Raw genomic sequence first — 23285 nt, 5'->3', positions numbered from 1 at the left:
AAGTCAACCCACAGGCCAAAACTACTAATCCAGCCCACCTAGTTTTCAAATACCTTTGTGATATGGGTAACAGGACATAAGGAGTAAACGGCATATTTCACCTTTTTGTCAACAAAACTGTAATAACAGGACTGTCCTAGCGGAGGAAGGTGATGAAGGTCTATCTCATGCTTCTCAGCCCAATCTATCAATAAAAGAGCCTTGGGATATTTTGGTCAGCGGGTGGATGATGTAATAACATATATAATTATAAACGCTTTTCACGATGGCAGTAAGCTCTGATTTGACCCTCAGTTGGATCTATAAATGCCTCCGGTTTGGGTCTGCCACACCTCCACGCAGACGCGCACAGAACTATGTTTTCCTTCTGCGACTTTTCTGTCTTTCGCTGCCTGAATTCCTCGCAGACCAGGCAGCCACCCTGGCAGCTGTTTTACACATTGCAAGTAATCAAGCCCTGCTGTTGCTCTTTCATCGTCAAACTATTATTTCATCCCACAAACTCGTGATTCCCGAGCAATGCTTCACACACGTGGGCCAAGTTATACTGAAGAGGGGAAAAAGCTTTCCATTGGAGCGGAATAGGGTGGCTGGTCTTTATAACTAGTTTTTATATTTGGGTCGGGAGAGCTGAAGAATTCAAGGGGAGGGAGGCCAGGGCTAAACAATTTAATAAACTATAGCATAACCAAGCTAGAAAACTGCAGAGATGCGTCTTACCATTGTAAGTGGGCTAGATGAGCTGAATAGCTCCCTCTTGGTTCAAGTGTTCTTATGTTACATTTGTGCTTCTTATGTTATTAAGAAAAAATAACGACGACAACAGACCATTCAGCACATCCATTCATTTTCTAACTGCTTCTTCCAATTCAGGGCTGTGGGGGGGTCAGAGCCTATCCCAGCATGCAACAGGAGCAATGCTGCGGCAGGTGTGACAGTGCGGGGAGGGCGGAGCCGCCGCGAGCACAGGTCAAAAGTCAACGCCCTTGTGAGGTCAGCAGGGCCTGAAAATAACACAAAAGGGCAAAAAGAAAGGGGTACCGCTGTGCCTCGGGACCTCCGGGCTGGGCTCACCCTATTTAACAGGGTCCAGCCTGGGCAAAAGAAGAACCGCTCGCACAGAGGGGACCAGACTGGACCGACCCTGTTCAGAGGGGTCCAGTCTGGAAGAGCAGGGCGCGTGAGGCCAAAAGAGAACAAGAACTGAGTGTGTGAGAAAGGGTGTGTGTGTGCCTGCCCTGTGAGGATACGTGATGGGACAGGCAAAAGCAAAAAGTTAACCTTACGTGGGTGCAGTCCCCTCCGGGACAGCAGGTGTAAACTCCCCCTTGCGGGGATGTCCCTGCTGGTCCCCTTGGGGGGTGTACAGTGTGTCTTTATAGGACCTACCCCAGCTGGGGCTAATCTAGAAGCCCAGGGCCAATATTTCCAGAAGTCTATTAACCTGCCAGTACATTTTTGGTCTGTGGGAGGAACCGGAGATCACAAGGAAACGCACACAAACACGGGAGAACATGCAAACTCCACACAGCACTCCAGGACTGAACCCAGGGCCCAGCACTGCCAGACAGCAATGCTCACCACTGCACCACCATGTGTTTTTCCTTTGTTTTTTAGAGTCTGTCAGAGCATCTGGGTTGTGTTAATACCCTCCCATGTGTAAAACATGCTTTCCAATACTGGTCTAAAACTGGCTTTCAACACATTTTCAGTTATACTCAGGAACACAACCCAGACAATCAAGGAGAGCAGCTCCTTGAATATGATCAAAGAAAATGATCAACCCTTTCTCCATGATCACTTACACTAATTCTAGGCTTTCGACCAGGTTTGGGGGAAATCTATGTTGTACTAAGATATAACAAAATGACAAGACTTCACCGAGTTTTCTGTCTCACGAGCCCAATCTTCACAAGAAGCCACAGTAAATTCTTAAGTACCTAACAAGACTTGTATAGTTCACAAAGACAATTCTCAGGATTAGTTGATTTTTACTTTTTTTAAAGATTTTCATTTCTTTCCCTTCCAATTCGGGATCGCCCACTGTTGCTGTATGCTTCCGCTCCCAGTCCTGTAGTATAAGAAGAAGGACAGAGGGCAGACATGCTCCCCTGAGCAAGACGTTCATCTCTTCCCAGGATACCCCTGCAGCGCCCGACAGGACAGCTGGCTCCAATGAGAGGAGCAGTGTGTCACTGATGGCCTGCGAGGCCAACGACGAGAGAGACCCCACCTGCTTAATCCAAACCCCCTCTCGCAATGCTCCTCCTATTGGGGGTAGCCAGTGACATGACCCAGACTCAAACTCATCATGTCAGTATTACAGAGCTCTGAGTGACCACCATTACTACTGAGTGAACTACCAACAATTACCATTACTACTGAGCAAACTACCAATAATTACCATTACTACTGAGCAAACTACCAATAACTACCATTACTACTGAGCAAACTACCAATAATTACCAATACTACTGAGCGACCCACCAATAATAACCATTACTACTGAGCGAACCACCAATAATAACCATTACTACTGAGCAAACTACCAATAATAACCATTACTACAGGGCGAACTACCAATAATAACCATTACTACTGAGCAAACTACCAATAACTACCATTACTACTGAGCAAACTACCAATAATTACCAATACTACTAAGTGACCCACCAATAATAACCATTACTACTGAGCAAACTACCAATAATAACCATTACTACAGGGCGAACTACCAATAATAACCATTACTACTGAGCAAACTACCAATAATTACCATTACTACTGAGCAAACTACCAATAATAACCATTACTACAGGCCGAACTACCAATAATAACCATTACTACTGAGCAAACTACCAATAATTACCATTACTACTGAGTGAACCACCAATAATAACCATTACTACAGGGCGAACTACAAATAATAACCATTACCATAATAACCAATAATAACCCTGCACATTGGTGGTGGTGGAGGGGATCCCCATTACCTGTAAAGCGCTTTGAGTGGAGTGTCCAGAAAAGCGCTATATAAGTGTAAGCAATTATTATAGTTATTATTATTATTATTATTATTATTATTATTATTATTATTATTGTTATTACTACTGAGTGAACTACCAATAATAACCATTACTACTGAGTGAATAGGTCAGAAGCTTTGTGTGATCTCTACACATTTCGCTTTCTATAGTTTGTAAAACTGGAACACCAGAAAAATACCAGTGCTCAAAATGGTTGGCTCACATGGACGGATTAAAAACAATGAATAGTTTTGACTCGGAGAAGTTTATGGAAACTCCAGTCTAGGTAATTCCCTGCTTTAAGTGGGATGGACCAACAGAATGCGCATCAGAGAGGACGGACGAGTGATGTGAGGCAAACAGCCCCCTGTGGTTTGAAAAAGGTGTCTGTGTCTACTTGTGGAGGCATGATATGGGCCCAGGTAGTACAGTACTCAAGTAATCAGAACATTACATACAGATGTTATAATACATCTCCCACTTAGTACAGAAAGCAGGTCTAGAAAAAAAAACTTAATTAGATCCAAATGTGTATTTTAAAAACCTACAAATAAAATATTCAAATGCAAATAAAATAAATGGCAGGAGTGAACTGGAGGACTGTAAATGTTATTGCTTTTAGCACGCTCGGCTTTGATTTGAATTGTGGGAGGAAGGGGTTGAGGAAATAGTCAGAGAAGAGAGCATCCAAAGTTCTTTTCCAGACGACACACTTCCGTTTGATCATCGAAGACCGGGCCCTGGGCGACTCAGACAATCTGTGGGAGGATTTCTCCTCGAGAAAACGGATGTCTCATCTGTAGACATGAGCCTGGCACACACTGCGCCCTTACAGACTCCAACGCATCAGGAACAGTGGCGTCTGCACTGGCCAGAGACACGAACGATGATGGACAGATTACTGGCAAGCCTGCATTTTGCATCTGCTTTCCCAATTTCAACATCATAACTCTGTGGCCTCCTCATATTTCTTTCTGCCCGAAGGGATAGACACTCTTCCATTTTGCGCAGACGGTACGATTCTTGAACAAATATTATTTTCCCATAGATTAAGTCATCCTGACTCGGGATCGCCATCCATCTATTTTAGAAAGTTTAATCTTATGCCCAATGTATCTCAGTGCACTGTACGCAGATCTAAACCTCAAAGCAACCGTTAAAAAGCACAAGATCAATACAGCAAATCAGTATTCATGAATAATTTTAGAAATGCAGAAAACTAATTGAAAATTGATTTATGAAGGTACTTCTATTTGAGCCACACACATACAGTAGCATCATACTGGTTTCTTCATCAGAGAGCACAGGCCTCCCCCTGTACAGGATGCCAGTCCATCACAGGAGCAGCAGTGCTGGTTCCTATTTATACTACTGGGTGGACTGGAGCCACTGGGTTAAAGTACCTCGCTCCAGGTACAGTCTCTGTAACAGTAACAGTCTCTGTTACGTCTCTGAAAAGGTAAGATTTTCCAGCCCTCATCCTCCCAGTCGGTGTGACTTTCTAAATGGAAGACTGGAAAATGAGGAACAAGATTCTGCAGTATCATGATTGCCAGGTTGTTCAATTCTTTAGCAGCGCTTAGTTTAGATCCATTTTGCTCTGTCACTTGTCAGCTTTCATACAAACATTATGAGCTGGCTTTGTATTTCTTGACATTTACACTTTTGCTGGGAAGAAATATTAAGGAAATGTTCAACTTTTAAATTTAAATTGTTATACCAGCCGAGTCACATCACCTGTAACGTGCCAATTTTTGTGGACCAATCAGAGGATGCAGAGCTCGTCCATTTACAGTGCTATGTGGATTGATTGTAAAAGCATTCTCAAATCATTTAATTTATTTGGGAGATGTGCCTTTTTAGTCTAAGAGCCTACAGTTGTTATTGAGCACTCAGGTCTGCTCAAAACTCTTTCATTTCAGAAAGACATTTTAAATTGCTAAGAGGTCACATTCTACATAAACACATTTTAAAAATTGGCAGATTAAAAGTTAGTGTTCTGTTGCTGTATTTTTTTTGCAAAAGACAAAAGAGGACAAAGGTTTTTCTCAAGCCGTAAGAAATGTTTCTGTGATATTTAAGACATGCATTTCCAAGAGATGTTAGCCACAATGGGTGCAAATCTCGTATGTATGCTAATGACTAATTTGTCGACATCAATGTTCCTTAGCCCAGAATGCACATTAAGATCAGGTTGTGATAAATCAGAACCTGAAATGACAGACCTAGGAATCGTCAACTTGATCACTCGGATAACCAAGACAACAGACCCAGGAAAGCTCGGCTATTTCACACAGATAACCATGGGTCTGGGAATTCCCAGAATTCTTGTTTTCCTCTCGTCTGTGTCCAGTGGTCAAATGTTATGATATTATTAACTCCTGTAGAAATTGGTGAAATACTCTGTGGCCGACTGCTTGTAGCCTTTCTAATGTTTTTATGTTGCTAATGTGGCCTTGGCTAGGGCAGATTTTCAATCTATACAGATTGAATAGGCACGCATTTAAAGCGCAGGTCAAAAATTAAATGAAGACTGATCTGCTTCTGTCTGTCAAAACAACACTAATCCCCATCTCTGAACTGGCTTCATCACTCTGCTCTCCTCCCCACTGAGAGCTGGTGTGTGGGGAGCGTTCTGGTGCACTATGGCTGCCGTCGCATCATCCAGGTGGGGCTGCACACTGGTGGAGGTGGAGGGGATCCCCATTACCTGTAAAGCTCTTTGAGTGGAGTGTCCAGAAAAGCACTATATAAGTATAAGCAATTATTATTATTAACAAAAGATACCCCAAGTGTCTTCACTTCACACTTTCAAATACGCACAGTATGACCAATGTTATTCTAATCTCCACAAGACAGCGTGATGACTGGAGGAACTTAAGATTCCTGAGCCCAATGAGAACTTACCCTCTGAAGATCAGACCAAAACAAGGTTCAAAACAATAGGAAGCCATAAGGCCATCCAGCCCACGTGGTATTGAGCCGATAGTGGCAACACCTTTCACAATGTCATGCAGCTGTTTCCTGAAGGAAACCAGCGCAGCGGATTCAACGACACGGACGGACCGCTTGTTCCACACTCCCACCACCCTGAGGGAAAAGGAGTCCCTCCAGCTCCGGGGTTTGAAAGTGGTTTCTCTGCTTCGTGCTTAACGGCTCACTCGGAAATTCTCAGCACAGACAGCAAGTGCGGGGGAGAGGGCAGACAAAAAAACAGAAACAGGGAGAAAAAAGGAACAGAGAGGAGAGAAGCAAAACAGAGGAGAGAGGAGGGATGCCATGTGGAAAAAAAATTAAGAAACGGACACACAGAAAAAGCAACACTCGCAGCTAAGGTATTAAGAAAGGGAAAGAAACTTCAGTTCTCCAAGAGCCAGTTTTTTTCTGAAAGCAGTAGCCAAGACTCACTCAGTTTTCCATTGGTCATTCCTCTCCCCCCTTGGCCCAGACCACTGAGCGCTGAGCTGTGCACTGTGAGGCTGAGGGCACGGCGGCAGATACTGTCTCTCCCCTGAAGAGGGGGTGGTCACGGCTCTGTTTTACACAGTGATGGTCGCAGTCACCCCATTTCCTGTGATAGACCCCCTAGTCCTGGAGATAACTCTGCTATCTGCTGCATTACTCTCATACTGAATTCCTCGCTGGCGATGTTGGTCTGTTTCTGTCATACTTTTGTGTGGGACCCTGCCGTAAAGCACATTTCCCCCAGGTTACAATAAAGCCGGAATTAAATGGAATGGAAGTGGAATAATGTCCCAAAGTTTTGAGAAGAGAGAGGAAAGTTTGGGTTGTAAGTTACTGACACGAGCATATAAGCCAAAACATAGCCTTCACCATTGAACCTTCCTACTCCCTACTAATAATTATAATAATAATTATAATAATTGCTTACACTTATAAAGAGCTTTTCTGGACACTCCACTCAAAGAGCTTTACAGGTAATGGGGATCCCCTCCATCACCACCACCAGTGTGCAGCCCCACCTGGATGATGCGACGGCAGCCATAGTGCACCAGAACGCTCTCCACACACCAGCTCAGTGGGGAGGAGAGCAGAGTGATGAAGCCAGTTCAGAGATGGGGATTATTAGCAGGCCATGATTAGTAAGGGCCAATGGGAAATCTGGCTACCTTACTACCTTGTCAATTCTCAGCCATCCATATTACAATATTCTAGTTGTCACATCACTCTTATCCTTTCCTGTACAGGTAACCACCCGTGGGTGCAGAATCATCGCTCAAACATGGAGCCGTCACCAGCTGTGTTGGCAGATGTGTGGCAGGACCCAGCATGCAGTCTGCTGCCTCTCGGGCACTTCTTTTTACAGCTCACACAAGCGGCAGAAGACTCCTCTACATCAAATCACCAGCCTCCCGTCTTGGGAGACTTGACAGTTACTTGGAGCTCTAGAGAATGATATAAACAGAGCAGTCTCATCTTATGCTATGGTACTTCTTCCACAAAGACCGCTGACAAAAGATCATTGGGTCAGCCGAAAATCAAGTCCAGATTTAAACTAGTCTGGCTAAATGGCAATCATAGGTACATCAAGTGAGTAAATTACAAACAGGCCAATACCAGAAGATCATGGAAATCTGGGCCGGATGAGGGTCACATCCATTTTAAAAAGGGGGCTTGATTTCACCTGGGCTGTGACATCTGCAGAGCGACAGGAGCTTTGGGAAAGAAAATCAGCTGAAGATGACACTACGCCCTCATGCTTGGCTATCTACTGTACTTCCCAGGTCCTGACCTTCTGATGTATCTTCCTGATTTCTTTCTTGGACCTTTACAACAAAGCCTTTCTGTCTGCATTTGCGTTCCCTTGAGGCTTGAAAGTCTGTAAATATTTAGACAGGACTGGTGCACTTTCCTCTTAGGTACAGAGCGGAGCTGGAGCTGTGCAAACAAGTCCAGCAGTTTCAAAGGTCGGCTGCTGTTTGTCCTGCGCAGCACCTCTTTACCGCTTGACTGCTTCATAGCTGGGCGCCATCTCGCTTGGCAACGAGCAGGAGCCCGGATCAGCCGAACCCGAAGCAGAGGAGAAGCCTGACGGCGGAGCTCTCCTCGGGGAGAAGCTGAGTAGGCAGAATCTCTCTGCCCAAGAAGAGAACACTTTCAGGTCAGCAGTTCAAAAGCTGTTTCAAACAATGATGAGAATGAAGTTTCCATCAAGACGAGCTAAAAAAGGCTTTGATTTCTGAAAAAAAACACACATCTGGAGGTGACCTAAAAGCGGCTGTATGGGTTTCACTCACAGAAGAGGAACACAGAACCTCTAGTTCGCCTCCCTAAAATGATCGCTAAAATTGAAAGAAAGACCACGTTCATCGCCAAGAGTCTGTAATAGATGAAAGTTTATCACAGCACAAGGAAATACAGTTCAGCTTCTTTACATAAGCAGCTGGACCAACAGTTGGGTGCTTTGTTCTTACGAGACAGTTCTGAAGTGCTGTAACTCATTTTATAATAATAATAATAATAATAATAATAATAATAATAATAAACTTTATTTTATATAGCGCCTTTAAAGGTGGCTTCTCAAAGGGCTTTACAGGATGACAATAACAATAAATAAGAAGACTACACAAGATAAGACACAATTACAATATACAGAGGAGACCGGGGATGGTGGTACTAAGAAGAGCAAAAGGGGTGAAGAATGGAACCAGTTCAGTAAAGGCTTTTCTGAAGAAGAGGGTTTTGAGTCTGGATTTGAAGGAGTTTAGAGAAGGTGATTCTCTGATATCCTTGGGCAAAGAGTTCCAGAGCTTGGGGACATAACAGGAGAAGGCCCTGTCGCCCATACAATGTAGACGGGCTTGGGGGACAGTAAGGAGGGCAGAATTTGAAGAGCAGAGGTTGCGAGGTGGGAAGTAGAGTTATATTAGTTCAGACAGGTACTGAGGTGCCAAGCCATGAAGAGCCTTATAGGTGAGCATGAGGATTTTAAAGTCTACACGGAATTTGACCGGAAGCCAGTGCAAGGACTCCAGGACAGAAGTAATGTGAACACTTGCACTAGACCTGGTCAGGATTCTGGCTGCTGAATTTTGGACATACTGCAGTTTGCTCAGAGAAGATTTTGATACCCCTGCGAGTAGAGCATTACAGTAGTCAATTCGAGAGAATACAAATGTGTTGATCAGCTTTTCAACCACAGTTAATTTTGCTCTGTAATGACATGTGCTCACCTTCTATCAAAGAAATGGCAAAAATATTCCAAACGCAAGCTCTGCTAGTTCATATCAAAGGCTCACTCCCCATAATTTCTATCCCTTTATTTTATTCTGTTGATGCATATTTTTGCACATAACCTGTTACCTTTTTGTTGTTTTGCACATTGCCTGTTGTTGTTTTTTGCACACTGCCTGTTGTCTCTGTCTTTCTTTTGCTACACAATTGTATTGTTGTTGTTGTTGTTGTTGTTTTTTCTCTTTGTACTACTTATGTCCAAGAGCTAGCTAAATAGCATTTCGTTATACCATATATCATGTATATGAGTGTAATGACAATAAACTTGAACTTGAACTTGAACTTGAACTTAAGGGTACTTACTCAGAGCACAGGCTGAGCCCCAAGGACAGAAGGTCATTGGTTCCAGCCCTGGCTACTGTATGTCCTCAGAGCTCTGCTAAGGTTGGACGGGCGTGCTCAAGGCAGGATATTGTGACATAATGTAATAATAATAATAATAATAATAATAATGTTGCTTTATCAGCCCTATACAATTTCTTGCATTAGGAATTCATCTTTTCACAGACCCCAGCTTGCTCTCCAGGAGACACACAGACAGGGAGAGAAGCTGGGGGTCAGAGCGCAGGGTCAGCCATTGTACAGGACCCCTGGAGCAGCGGGGGTTAAGGGCCTTGCTCAGGGGCCCAACGGAGTAGGATTCCTCTGCCAGCTACAGGATTTGAACCAGCAACCTTCCAGCCCCAGGCACAGATCCTTAGCCACAGAGCCACCACGGGCAGCAGCAGCTGCTCCTGGGCCTGGGCAGTTATCCAAGAGACAGCACTGCCACTGCCTCTCTTGACACCAGCCTCTTGAGTGGAGGGACACTGCCAGATGCAGAGTGTGACGAACAGCTGACGGCTCAGGCACGCGCGTCTTTCCAAAGGAAAGCTGGCCTTGTCCTCCGTAGAGCTGAGCTGCTCATTTATTTGGGATTGCAAAATCAGGGAGCGATGGATGTCACTCTACGGCCAAAATATTAGCAACCCCAGGTCAAATGAACAGACTGGGTGGTGGGCAATGTGTGGTTAAGTTTGAGGAGCATGAGATAGACTTCTGTCACCTTGTGTGGACAGAATGATCCCTAGATCCTGAAAAATCCCTACTGAAAAATGATGGATCCTACACACCTTTATCCCTAATCCCTACCTCAGCTGAAGGCAGTGCTGCTATCTGAAGGACAAGCCACTGGACAAGGAAGAAAAATACTTGTATTTTGAAAAATAGATTTTTACATGCCGCTACAGGAAACTACAGAAGAGTAACCAATGAATGTTAAATTCATTGCAGGGAAGTCTTCTAATTTACATTTGAATGGACATCAGGACATCAGTTTCCCTTTGATGTATCAGTTGCGTGCCCCAGAAACTGGTGTGTGTTAACTCACAGTTAACACTCACTTTTGTCTAACTTGTGATGACACAAAAAGCCTCTTCAGCAGCAATCAAATATATATTTTTCATGATTTTCACTTCTAGAATCCTATTCTGTGGAAGTTATTCTGAGATCAGTCACTCATAACAGAGCAGCTGATTATTCTGGCTAACTGAGCTTTTTAAAAAAACAGACTTCTTTAAGACTTCTGGTTAAAGTGGGAGTTTTCTTCTGTAATAAAATGACATACTCATCTTATGATTATACCGTAATGGATGACCTCTCCAGCTGTGCTATGTCTCTTAATGGCATTTACAGTTGTAAGGTGTCACACACATTTCACCCTTTGCCCATTTAACATTTTCACGATTATATCAAACCTAGTCACACAAGGGTCAAAATATCACTATACGCTGCACAGTGTTGCAGGGTTACAGTCAAGAGAGAGAAGCTGATTATGATCTGTGTACAAAAACATGAAAATCTTTACATGTTTCGACACAACAACATTTAAAGGCATTTGGACTCAAGGAAATAAGCTATTTAGCTTTGTTCCTGAGTCTCTAAGGAAGGGGTGTGTAATGTTCCAAGGCAATCCACAGTTTAATCTGCAAGAATCATCTAAATATAAAGGAAGTCGCTCATTGCCACACTGTGACTCTCCGACTTTCCTGGGCCTGGTGATAGTGTAATGTCACACAGCCAGACTGCCTACAACCACAATGAGCAACAAGCGCTTTCCCAGAAACCACAGCATCACCACACAGTGGCTTACATTTTGAAAGCAAAATAAAAGTACATGACAGACAAGTAATGTTTTCTCAATTTTTCCAGTAATGTACAATATAGCCCAATGCGGCCTAAAATGGCTTCTCATTAAAGCTTTTAGCTGGAGGAATCAGTCTTCTAAATGCTAGATCATAAAATGCCCACGTCTCTAAATGCAGCAGCTTGCCGACTTGAATAGACTCCCTCTTTTCTAATCTATGACCAACAGCAGCATTTTCTTTTGACAAAGTTAAACCTTTACGACATTAGTTAATGTTTTAGCATTTATAGTCAATCCACCTTAAACCCTAAAGGTGAACGATGCATCCCTGACTTCTACAGCTGGGTCACTTGTGACAGGGGCAGCACAAAGTCTACACATGCTGTGCATGGCTTCAGTTTCTCAGAACACTTATTTTCTAAGGGTGCAGGCCAAAGGGTTGGTGGCAGGTGGGGATTTTTGAACCAAGAACCTCCTGGTAAAAGGTCTTCACCCCTGTGCAATCTGCTGTGCACACCACAGCAGATTGCACAGGCAGCAGTCTAATAAACCTTCTGCAACTCCAGAATGACTCCACAATTCAGCTTCGGATAGGGCTGCAATCAGACTTCAGCACATCAAGGTCCTTGCATAAATAAAACTCCATCTTCATACGTTCATGCAGATGCTAAATTAAGATGCATTTCATGTCATTGTAGACTGAAAACTGTCCAGTGCAAAGAATCCTGGATAGTCCTGACATTGTCTATGGTACATGAATACATTTCTGATTATTAAGGACCACAGGGAGCCTCATGCTTAAAGGAGAGCTGCAATCCCAATTTCCCGGACCGGTTCTTAAAGCTCAGTAACAAAATAAATTCACTGACAGCACAGAAACAAGAGTTCCCATGATAATGTTTACACTGTTGCTGTTATGTGCTACCAAGTGAAAAGTCAATATTTCAGATCTGCAAAATGTCCTTTCCCCTCTTTTCAGGTGTTTCAGTTCTTGTAATTTTTGCCCATAGATCATTGGTCCCTTAGGAATAAGTCTCTAAACTTCTCTTCAAGCAGTGATAAGTAACTAATTGATCTTTAATGTAATTAGTTGAAATTCGTTAATTATAGTGGTCTGTAAGCCTTAAGAAGTAAAGTGTACACAAACCCGAAGAGTTATTTTTTTTATTGGCTCTTACTTGCAGTTTCGTGTTTACAAATAAGTTTTATATGTATTCTTAAGTGTATTTTAAAACGAGTGAATTCGCTAATGTAGTCCCACCACTTTCGATAGTGGACGCCACCTTGTAGCCCACTAGCTTAAACCAGCACGTCATGTTATTTGGTTTTGAGCACACTGTTGTTAATTACTTTACCTTGTGAAATATTGCTTCTAATTCATCTTCTGCACAGAGGGATCACTGTGTAAAAAGATGCAGGTTTTCTGACGCTGGCACAGAAGGACCTCCAGTCCCATCACAGAGCTGCAGCACTGGCCAAGTCAAGACTTGAGGCTCAGAGTGGGCACCTCAACACCATCTGCTCTCTGCCCACGTCAACAGGAGATGGTACCAGGGCAGGACCCTCTCAGCCCACTGCTTCCCATTAGTCAACATACATTCATGTGCTTACCGGACACACATGCAGGTGTAGCGGCAATGCTTGTTAATAAGACAGAATTAAGTGTTGCTGTGCTTTCCCAAATGAGGCCCCATCTCTCTCTTCATCTCTGAGGTGCAGCAACGGAGAAGAATTCATGCAGGCTGATTTAAAGATGTTTTCTTTTGATAAGGGACAGCTCCCAAATGGGGATGCACTTAGCTAAGCCTGGCTATCATGATCAATGGTCATCCATTGGCGCCTATCTGTCTAGGGAGTGCCAGATGGACATCTGGACTGCATTCCTAGGTGTCAGGAGTAAGTGACTCATATCTCACCTTGATCAACCAATCAGGGACTGGTAGGGCCGAGTAACACACATGGGACTCTGATGCCCATGAAACTTTCAGCAAATGAACGAGCTGAAGTTCCTCCAGGTAAAAACAGGCAACACAGAGCTCCAGGAGAATTCGAAGGACTTTTCCAGTAGGAGAATTCTAAGGAGAATTCCAAGGGTGCGAGACAATTCCAGGGCAGGACGGCCCAGGAGCAGAAAGGCTCCCAAGGGCAGGACATTCTCGCAGCGTGCCTCCTGACTATCCTGAGACTCCGCCCGGACAACCACGGAACGGCCAGTATGTCCGAGTGCCAGAACTTTCCTTTGTTCTAAGAGTCTAGAGCGGAGGTTGCCAGAGAGTAACCAGAGGATCCACCCGAGGTTAGCATCAGCAGCAAGCCTCGTGAACAGGTCAGAACTGTGGACAGCTGAATCACTATTCAGAACTAGTGCTTCATCAGGAACGAACCGGTCCTCTTCCTGACCTGCTGGGACCCACAGTCATCTTTTCTCCTGTGCACAAACTTCGCTAGTTAAAGCCAACACTAACTAGCCGGTCAGTGAGCATCAGCAGCGCACCGTCGCAAACCGCACAGCACAGCCTGGCACGGAGCCAGAGAGCCCGCAGGAGATCTGAATCCCCAGAGATTGGATGAGTATTCAACTTCACTGCATTACAGCTCGAGAATTCAATTGTTATCCCAACCAGTTGATATCAATTTAATTCCTAAGAGTTATGTACTTGTTTTGAGTATCCAATGTAGAAGTTATAACCAAGTTAATTTACGAAACGGTCTAAATGAATGATATACTGAACGTATGTTCTTTTGATATATGTAACTCTTCGTAACTGATTAAATATATACCTTTTGTATTCTGATAACCCTCTCGATAAGATCTGTTAGGTTGACATGCATATTCTATGTATTAATAAATGTATCCTCGTGTATTAGTACCTGTGTGTGTGCGTTGTTTGAGTTATATCGCATGGTTGGATTCTAAGGCCATTAAAAGAATCAATTTAGTGATTTACTGCTACAATTAATAATTATCCCAGTAAATGCCCAAACCCTACAGAACTGGTGCCTCGTGAGAGTACACTACACAGGCATGCCAATAAAGCCCTTGGAACTGGAATGTCCAGGGTGATTTCCAATACAGGAAATTAGTACAATATAGGAGTACAATGCAAGTGATGCACAAACAAAATATAAAAGCAATAACTGCATAGCAGACAGTGTTGATAAAGAGAATTAATGTAAATTAAGGATCAGGATCAGGATCAGGATCTGCGCCTGTGGCTGGAAGGTTGCTGGTTCAAATCCTGCAGCTGGCAGAGGAATCCTACTCCACTGGGCTCCTGAGCAAGACCCTGAACCCCAGCTGCTCCAGGGGTGCTGTATAAATGTCTGACCCTGCGCTCTGACCCCAAGCCTCTCTCCCTGTCTGTGTGTTTAATGGAGAGCAAACTGGGGTATGCGAAAACAGAAATTCCTAATGCAAGAAACTGTATATGGCCAATAAAATGATCTCATCTTATCTTATTTAGTTGTAGCAAGTCTTCAAATGTGCTTTGAACCAAAAAGCCCAAAACATCAATACCGAAATTGGTTAATTCTGACGACAGAGCAAAACTGTAAGATAGAAAACTAAAGGCAAATATTTTTACCTTTAATGATGTTGTCATTTACACATATTTATACATACATTTGAATCATCAAAGTGAAGAAATTTCCTTCACAAACCTAGCCCAGAACGGAACATACCAGCCAAGATCGGAACTGGTAGTTATTCGCGTGCTGTGTTCTCATTTTCAAACAGAAAATACATGAGAAATTATTACTAGCGCTACCCCAAGGAATAGTTAAAGAAAGGGAAATGAATTTTCGAATGAGTACGATTTTTATTTTTACTCCGATGAGTCAATTCCTAAAATTACTTTGCAGTTCTGGATCTTTCGGATGCATTGCCCCCTTGTATTTCGGGCGGTTGCCACGGTTACCCCACGATGTTGTACACACATCCAGCCGGCCGTCCGTGCCCGAACATTACACTCTGGGAGATCGGATCCTGTCATTTTAGCAGCATAATGGAAAAAAAACCCAAGAAAACATGTATCCAGCTTGGTTGACGTATTTCCATGGGAGTACAACTGTGACGTTTTTGTAGAAATCTGGAGAGAAATATTCTGCACAGGCATTTCCCACTACCGCCAGTAGGCTGTGAGCAACCAGAAGCGTAGGTTAACTCTCGGAATTCAACAAAATCATCTGAATAAAAATAAAAAGCTGGCCTTTTTATTGCGTACTGTGGAAAATAGATTTGTCATTTTGGTCTGTCCCAGAGGAAATGGAATACTTTCATTATAGGAAGTAATGTGTCGTATGAGCGTTTAACCTCCAGCGCTCCAGCTGTGTGAGTCTGTTTTGCTCGGTCGGGATCTGAAAGCTCGATTCACCGGCCACACGAACCGCTTTTAAAGAGGTCGAGTGGAGGCGTAGACATTGCACTTGAATTCAAGCTCCGATGAGAGAATTTAAAAATATGTAGTGAAGTGGCGATACAGCCCACTGCAGCGTATTTATGCATGCATGTCTCATTTTGTCATGCGGTGCGCAGAAACAACTTCTGAGATGTTAATCATACCCAGAATAAATAATGTGTCACTCGCCCAGTGTATCGCTAGATTGTGCGAGCGATTTGTCCCCTGTACGGGAGGACTCCCATCATACAACTTCTAACCCTGTGGCAGTCATAACACGTAAACCCGCTTAATGTGTAACTTTTGAGTCACTGTTTTGGAATCACCATAGATAAGCAAACAAATAAATGATGTTTTGCCACCTTTGTTTGTTCTATAAATGACACAGCATCTTAGTTTATCCGAGGACCTCACTGAAGGCAACCACAAACCTTGTTAAGTGAGGTAGATTGATGGCATTGAATACTTTTTTACTTGAATTGCAGATAATTATCTCCATTAGCAATGCTGGTTCTAATCTTGGGTAGACAAAACTACATATATGGGGAAAATATTGTATTTGACAATGAGGGTGTAGAGAGCTCATAAGCACACCGCTCAGATCACTTATTATGGAAGGCTCATGCATTCCAACAGATTTAAAGCGCATACAGTGGCGATATCATTCAAATCATTCATCATTCCAAGCATAGCCATGCTTCATATTTATTCAGTTTTTTTGTGTGTTTTACAACAGCTCAAGCGACTTGGCGCTACCGTTGCCAACTGCCAAGTACACTGGAGACCGTAATGAGGGTGTAAACCTCAAGAATATCCATTGAAGAGTACTTCATAGGCATTTCTAAAATCAGATATCACTCTGAATTACTTGATGGTCTGTAAGTATAACTTACACAGTTACAGTTGGTCTGGAAGTGCATCTTAATAATCTTAATAATAACCTTTTCACTATTATATTTGTCTCCCTAACCATCACTTTTTCCCCATTTAAAAGTAATAACTCATTTAGAGTAAGTTTCAAGTTTCAGGAACTTCTGCCAGAAAGCTACTGAAAAATAAATCACTCTTGTTTTTGAAGTAGAATTTAGACCACAGTTCTCCAAAAAGCTCCAATGATCTGGTGTCTGAAAACACACCTCACAGTAGGAAAATGTGTGGAAATGGTTTCGTCAAGGGGGTGTCGCTGAGCTCTTCAGTTTTTGAACGGCATCGGATAGCTATGCAGCACAAATCATGAGGTTTCAGTGATTATACAGTAACAATAACTAGAGAATTTCAAAGTTTTTAAAGAGAATCCAATCTATTTAAAAACAACCAGCAACACAGACGTGAAAACATTAAATTCAGCGCAATCTGCTTTCCCCGTGTGAAGGCCAGTAGCCCTTCTGTTACACAGTAAATCATGTTTTTAATTCGCCTGTTCACCTCATACAATGGGTCCGTTTGTTTAAAAAGCACAAAGACGCTTTCTGGAATGCTAGATCACTTCAGTGAGACCTACAGCCATCAAGGTCCTCAAGATTTAAAAATAAAACAGAAGGGGGTAATTGAATAATATCCATGATAGTTTAGACCTCTTTCAAAAATATAACATTCTCACTTCAACTTCGGAGCAATAGTGCCGTTAATGGCAGACTGCCTGCCCCTCACAGAAGACCTCTGAAAATGCCTCATGGAGCAGGAGTTGAAGGGTCTCGGGTTTGTGCAATTAATCGACAGGGTTTAAGCGACAAGCGAGAAGACCTGCATTTAGCTCATGCTCGCTGTAAACTGCACAAGCACATAATGACGGTACCTTGAAATCCGGAACGATCTGCTTGATTTTGAATGAGGTCTTGGATGCCGTTAGCATAATGCCTCTTCTCTCTAGCGCTTTTTAGACCTGGAATCAAGACGGTCCGCTTTGCCAGCCGTTCGCACTCAAGGAAGGGAAATTCAGGACGTGTTTTTAGTCCGCTCCATGCTATCCGGGAACGTCCAAGTTGGTCACTTCGTGTCAAGAGCGGACACATCACTTGAACACCTCGGTCGTGCCTTCTCTCTTTCACGCAAGACTGCATCCATTTCGCAGTTTCCCCGTTATCCCGCTGGCGAATTTTTAGATAAGGAAAAAGCCGCAGTTTGTCGAATAACAACGGTTACTCCATCCCTCGTCGACACGCCGCGAAGCAATGTGCTGTGAAGCACAGAATAAGGCATATGATGAACCTTCTCCAGCTCCGACTGCTCTGGTTGTGTTTACCTCCTCGCCATAGTGAAACTGACACTCTATTTCTAACAGAGCAGAAGACAGACAATTCTGGCTCCGCGTCTTAAAGGGCCAGCAGGTCTGTTTCTTCTTCTAAGAAAACTACAAATCCTTGCCCCCAGGGTTAAACGTTTGCCTCGCAAACCGCTACACTTCTTGAACGCGATTCCTCCTGGAGTTTATGAGCTATCTCTAAAGAATGTATGTATTGTAGAGCTCACTCTCACACACATAAGCCGTTTGGCCCCGAATACACATAGATTCTTAACCTACCAATTCGTGAAATTGAAAGACAAGTTTAGGGTTTTAGAGTGCGAGTCTGAAGAATATAAAACACAGAATAAGAGAAAATAACAGGTTTGTATTGGACGTTAAGTCGCTGTTATAAACTTTGTAAGTGCCTGGCACTTGAATCACATATGCATGTATTAAAATATTTCTGGAATGACGAGATCAAAGAAACCAGATCAAAGCCCAAAGAAGAGATCAGCTGCCTTTCGAGCTAAACAGAATACAACCTGCAGTTAAGTCTCTCTGTAAACCTGGTTTCTACAAAATGAATGGGAGCCTATTTCCCTATTTCAAAGATGCATTTTCTAACCAGAAGAGGCTGTTTTTAAACCAAGGGATTCTTTACTTAGGAAATCAAAGTTCCCAACTTACAAAATAGCAAGCTCTCTTAACAAGGTTCAGATGCTTCGCTCCAGTCAGAGGATGTGAAGAAGCAGATCTCTCCTTCAATATTTTTTCCCTTTTCTCCTCCCTCTCTTTCTCTCCTTGTCTCCCTTTTTGGCTCCCTGTTTTATACACTGTTCCTGGACAGTTAATTGACAGTTAATAAATTACCCAGAATTTAATTAACTAAGGCAAGGCGAGGTAAATGTTAAAATTGCTTTGATCACTGAAGCTGGGACCCCTACATCTCAGCAGACATCCCCTTGCTCTGAAGCTGGACATGTTGACACTAGCCAGGTGTTCGCCATTGTATCTAGATTCACTTCAGAACAATCAGAAAGACTACAGGAGAAGGCATCATTGAGCCCATCTTGCTAGCTGCCTGACCAGCAGTGAGTGTGTGTGTGTGAGTGTCTGTGTGTGAGAATTCTGATGATTTGCTGGATAGGGACTAATGGGACAGGAAAGAACAAAAAAGCCTTAGATACCACATTGAAAAAGAAAATAGCTGCAGTAAGGATCAAATTCATTAGGATGTCGAATTCGATTAACCCGTTTTGTAACAACAAAAAACTAAGCTGTTTATAGGAAAGATCTTCTTTCACTTTCTGCCTCACTACTCTGTCACTAGTATATGATCCAATCCCTGGTTTATTTTTGAAATCTGTAGAACTCCACGTTTCTAACACAACCAGAAGAACTCCAGCCAGACCTCCCTGTCCTATACTAGCACTAAAAAGTTGTAAACTCACTTCCTTCTCAGCTCATGACGAAGTTGTGTCAAGCTTCTTTTCTCTTCTAGGCAAAATTCACTTCATTTAATTGTCTGTAACTGGTTGCCACTGCTGTCCAAAACAGTAATTGAAGGTCTTGCAGTTTTAATTATCTGTTTTTCTAAAACCCTGGCAAATAACGCTGTCCACAGGGTGGGGTTTGTTGCACAGTACCCTGCAAACATGTCATTAAAGTTGTCTGTGCCTCCAAGATTGCTTTATAAAATCCAGAAGTCTCCTTAAAAACCGCTGGTTAAAATAGAAAAGAAACCTTTATTTTGGATTTTGATCTTTGTTCTTAAATGTACAAGCCCCACAGCCTGCATACACATCTACAATATGTAGAAACATAGAGTCTACATTACTGTAAGAAAGCATTGTTGCTGTTCAAAACTGTTCTGCAGTGAACTGCCAGTTAAAAGTATAGGGGAAGTCCGTATTCATTCAGTCAAAAAGTACTGGGCTAAAAAAAACTTCACAGGTCGTTGGGCAGCAGTTGTAAAGATTTCACCTTTTTATCTGTTCAGTAACGCACAAGATACTGCACCTTTCCTCGAATTTCTCATTCAAGGCAGCAAGCATTCTCCAGACATGCTGTACGCACTGTGCAGTAGAGATCCATTCCATTACGCCTACATCAGTAGCTGTTGTCTGGTCCCAGAGAATTCAAGGTCTCACCTTTTTAATATATTCATTGATACAGCTATTGACCTTAATCCTCTAGATAAATGTCCCAATTGTCCCTTATATGTAGCATTGAAAAATGAGGGTATACACATGAATGCATTAAAGTATGGTAGGAATTGGTCAATGACCTAGTGTGTCAGCCGATAGACTTGGATTAAGAATTATTTAATTCAATAAAATGAAAAGAGGGTATCATTTCTAAAAAGAAAAGAGGGTATAGATCATGATTACATGCTCAAATTCACTGGTAAATTGTAAGGGCTTTGTGCATTCATGGGGCTCAAAGAAATGTCTGATACTGACTGGCAAAAGAAACTAATTTTCTAATGAAAAAACTACCATATATTGGTGAAATTAACCAAATGGATCTCTTCAGAACCCAATACTGAATCAGGAGCCAGAAAGCACGACTGGAAATTGAGCTCTCAGTCCCTCAGAGGCTGGCCACATTCGCACGAGGAGCTCGACACTGCCCAGGGCTACATGCACCAGATGTTTGACCAGATGTGGTGGGACATAATAATAATAATAATAATAATAATAATAATAATTGCTTACACTTATAAAGCGCTTTTCTGGACACTCCACTCAAAGCGCTTTACAGGTAATGGGGATCCCCTCCACCACCACCAATGTGCAGCGCCACCTGGATGATGCGACGGCAGCCATAGTGCGCCAGAACGCTCCCCACACACCAGCTCTCAGTGGGGAGGAGAGCAGAGTGTTGAAGCCAATTCATAGATGGGGATTATAAGGAGGCCATGATTGGTAAAGGCCAATGGGAAATTTGGCCAGGACACCAGAGTTACACCCCTACTCTTTTCAAGAAACACCCTGGGATTTTTAATGACCACAGAGAGTCAGGACCTCGGTTTTATGTCTCATCCAAAGGACGGCGCCTGTTTACAGTATAGTGTCCCCGTCACTATACTGGGGCATTAGGACCCACACGGACCGCAGGGTGAGCGCCCCCTGCTGGCCCCACAAACACCACGTCCAGCAGCAGCCTTAGTTCTTCCCAGCAGGTCTCTCATCCAGGTACTGACCAGGCTCACACCTGCTGAGCTCCAGTGGGGCTGCCAGCTGGGAGTTGCAGAGTGATGTGGCTGCTGACAGAAGATGCTCTCTGACCCCTCTTCAGAGCTGGGTTATCAGAAGAACTCGAGGATGAGATGGGTGGCTGGCACCTACCTCGGTCTCTTGAGCCCCTGATGACCCAGCAGTCTGGGTCAGAGAGCATCGGAGAGAAAGGCACCTCAAGACCACTGACTCGGATCAAGTATGTCTGCCCATTGCCGCCCAGGTCACCAGAGACCCCATTCCATCAGCACAGGACTCTGAGGAACACTGTAGCTGGGGAAAACCCAGATATTGTCGGAGGAGCATCATCAACAAGGCACTGCCGTTTTATTGGAAGTTCCCTGTGTCACTTCTGAAGCCCATGATGACGGCTATGAGCTTACTTTGGAAATGCCTTTGAGGATTTTGAATACAGTACTCATATCATGTCTCCAAGTCCTCTTCAATGCTCAAGATGGATATTCATTTCTTTAAGACAGTCAGTGTAGAGCACTCCTTTAAGCCCTGGAATCTGGAGTCTGGTTCATCTTGTTGAATAAATTAATTCACAGAATATTTTTTATAATGTGGCAGTCACAATTGTACACGGTATTCTAAATGACAATACAATATTAGTGTATTATACAATTTTAACCAAAGATCCTTGATTAAAATTCTGTTTTTAATACCTCAATCTTTTCATTTGTAACGTCTTTAAGTTCAGCATTTCGCTTTTTGCACATTGAGTTTTTGTTATTGAAAGCCTGAATTTAACATTTGTCTGACATTTGTTTAACACTGCCAGCAGCCATTTCACTCTGCAGCTCCCAGCTCCCACTGAAGCTCAGCAGGTGTGAGCCTAGTCAGTACCTGGATGGGAGACTCCTGGGAAAGCTGAGGCTGCTGCTGGAAGAGGTGTTAGTGGGGCCAGCAGGGGGCGCTCACCCTGCAGTCTCTGTGGGTCCTAATGCTCCAGTATAGTGACGGGGGCACTATACTGTAAAAAAGCGCTGTCCTTCGGCTGAGACATAAAACTGAGGTCCTGACTCTCTGTGATTATTTAAAATCCCAGGGTGTTTCTCAAAAAGAGTAGGGGTGTTATCCCAGGGTCCTGGCTAAATTGGCCTTTACCCATCATGGCATCCTAATAGTCCCCGTCTCTGAACTGGCTTCATCACTCTGCTCTCCTCCCCACTGAGAGCTGGGGTGTGGGGAGCGGACTGGTGCATCATCCAGGTGGGGCTGCACACTGGTGGTGGTGGAGGGGATCCCCATGACCTGTAAAGCACTGTGAGTGGAGAGTCCAGAAAAGCACGACAGAATTGCTAAATCGGGATTATTTATATGAACTAGTGGGAGAGGAAGGTCCTATTAAAGATCCCTGTTTTTGTGGATTGCCAGCAACTTTTAATAAAGTCAGAAAATCTGAATCTACTATCTAAAATATCAATAGATAATCATAAAAATATAATCTGAATCAGTGTCTATTGTATGCTCTGTGTGCATCCATCACTGTTGATGCTTTTTGTTGTTAAGTGCAAGTTAAATTATACAGCATCTTATACGACTCAGTTTCTTTCAGGAAACCAGTGGATGAGTCTTTATATGTTACACATATGCCTACATATACAGTATACAGGATGTCTATTAAATCTCTATATAATAAGCACTACACTGTACAAAAAGAACATTATAATTAATACCACCACCCTCACACTTCCTTTGCAGGTCCAGCACTATGGTGGTTTTTGTCCAACATCTCTTTTGAAAATCACACCATCTGTGTTCATGTAAGGTGAGCAAAGTTCCTGAACTTTGGACAAAGTACATAACCCATTTTGTGTATACGTGTTGTTCTCTCTACCAAAGCTAGCTAGTTATTTCCTTAATTGTATTTTTGGCAGGCTATACACTCTGGAGAAATACTACCAGAGCAGTCACCTATCTCGCTGAGAGACATCCACAGAGAAACAGCTACAGGCGTTGATTTGGTAGCTAAACGCTGTCACTGCATGCTAGTACGATCAGCTGGCACCGAGC

The 23285-nt window shown here is 43.2% G+C and overlaps 1 protein-coding gene across 1 annotated transcript in view; it reads right to left on the bottom strand.

The window, feature by feature from the left end:
- mtmr11 (myotubularin related protein 11) overlaps positions 1–18091 on the bottom strand; it is a 60802-nt gene extending 42711 nt beyond the window's left edge. The window contains exon 1 of the mRNA XM_088621418.1: positions 17599–18091. Coding sequence (XP_088477544.1) covers positions 17599–17655 — 57 coding nt within the window. The 5' untranslated portion in view covers positions 17656–18091. The remainder of the gene's footprint in view (positions 1–17598) is intronic.
- Positions 18092–23285: the final 5194 nt, after the last annotated feature.

The sequence above is a fragment of the Lepisosteus platostomus genome, chromosome 26 (genome assembly GCF_059453375.1).
Source record: "Lepisosteus platostomus isolate fLepPlt1 chromosome 26, fLepPlt1.hap1, whole genome shotgun sequence".
NCBI lineage: Eukaryota > Metazoa > Chordata > Actinopteri > Semionotiformes > Lepisosteidae > Lepisosteus > Lepisosteus platostomus.
The sequence above is the reverse complement of the archived record's forward strand: the minus strand, read 5'-3'. Positions and strand labels throughout refer to the sequence as shown.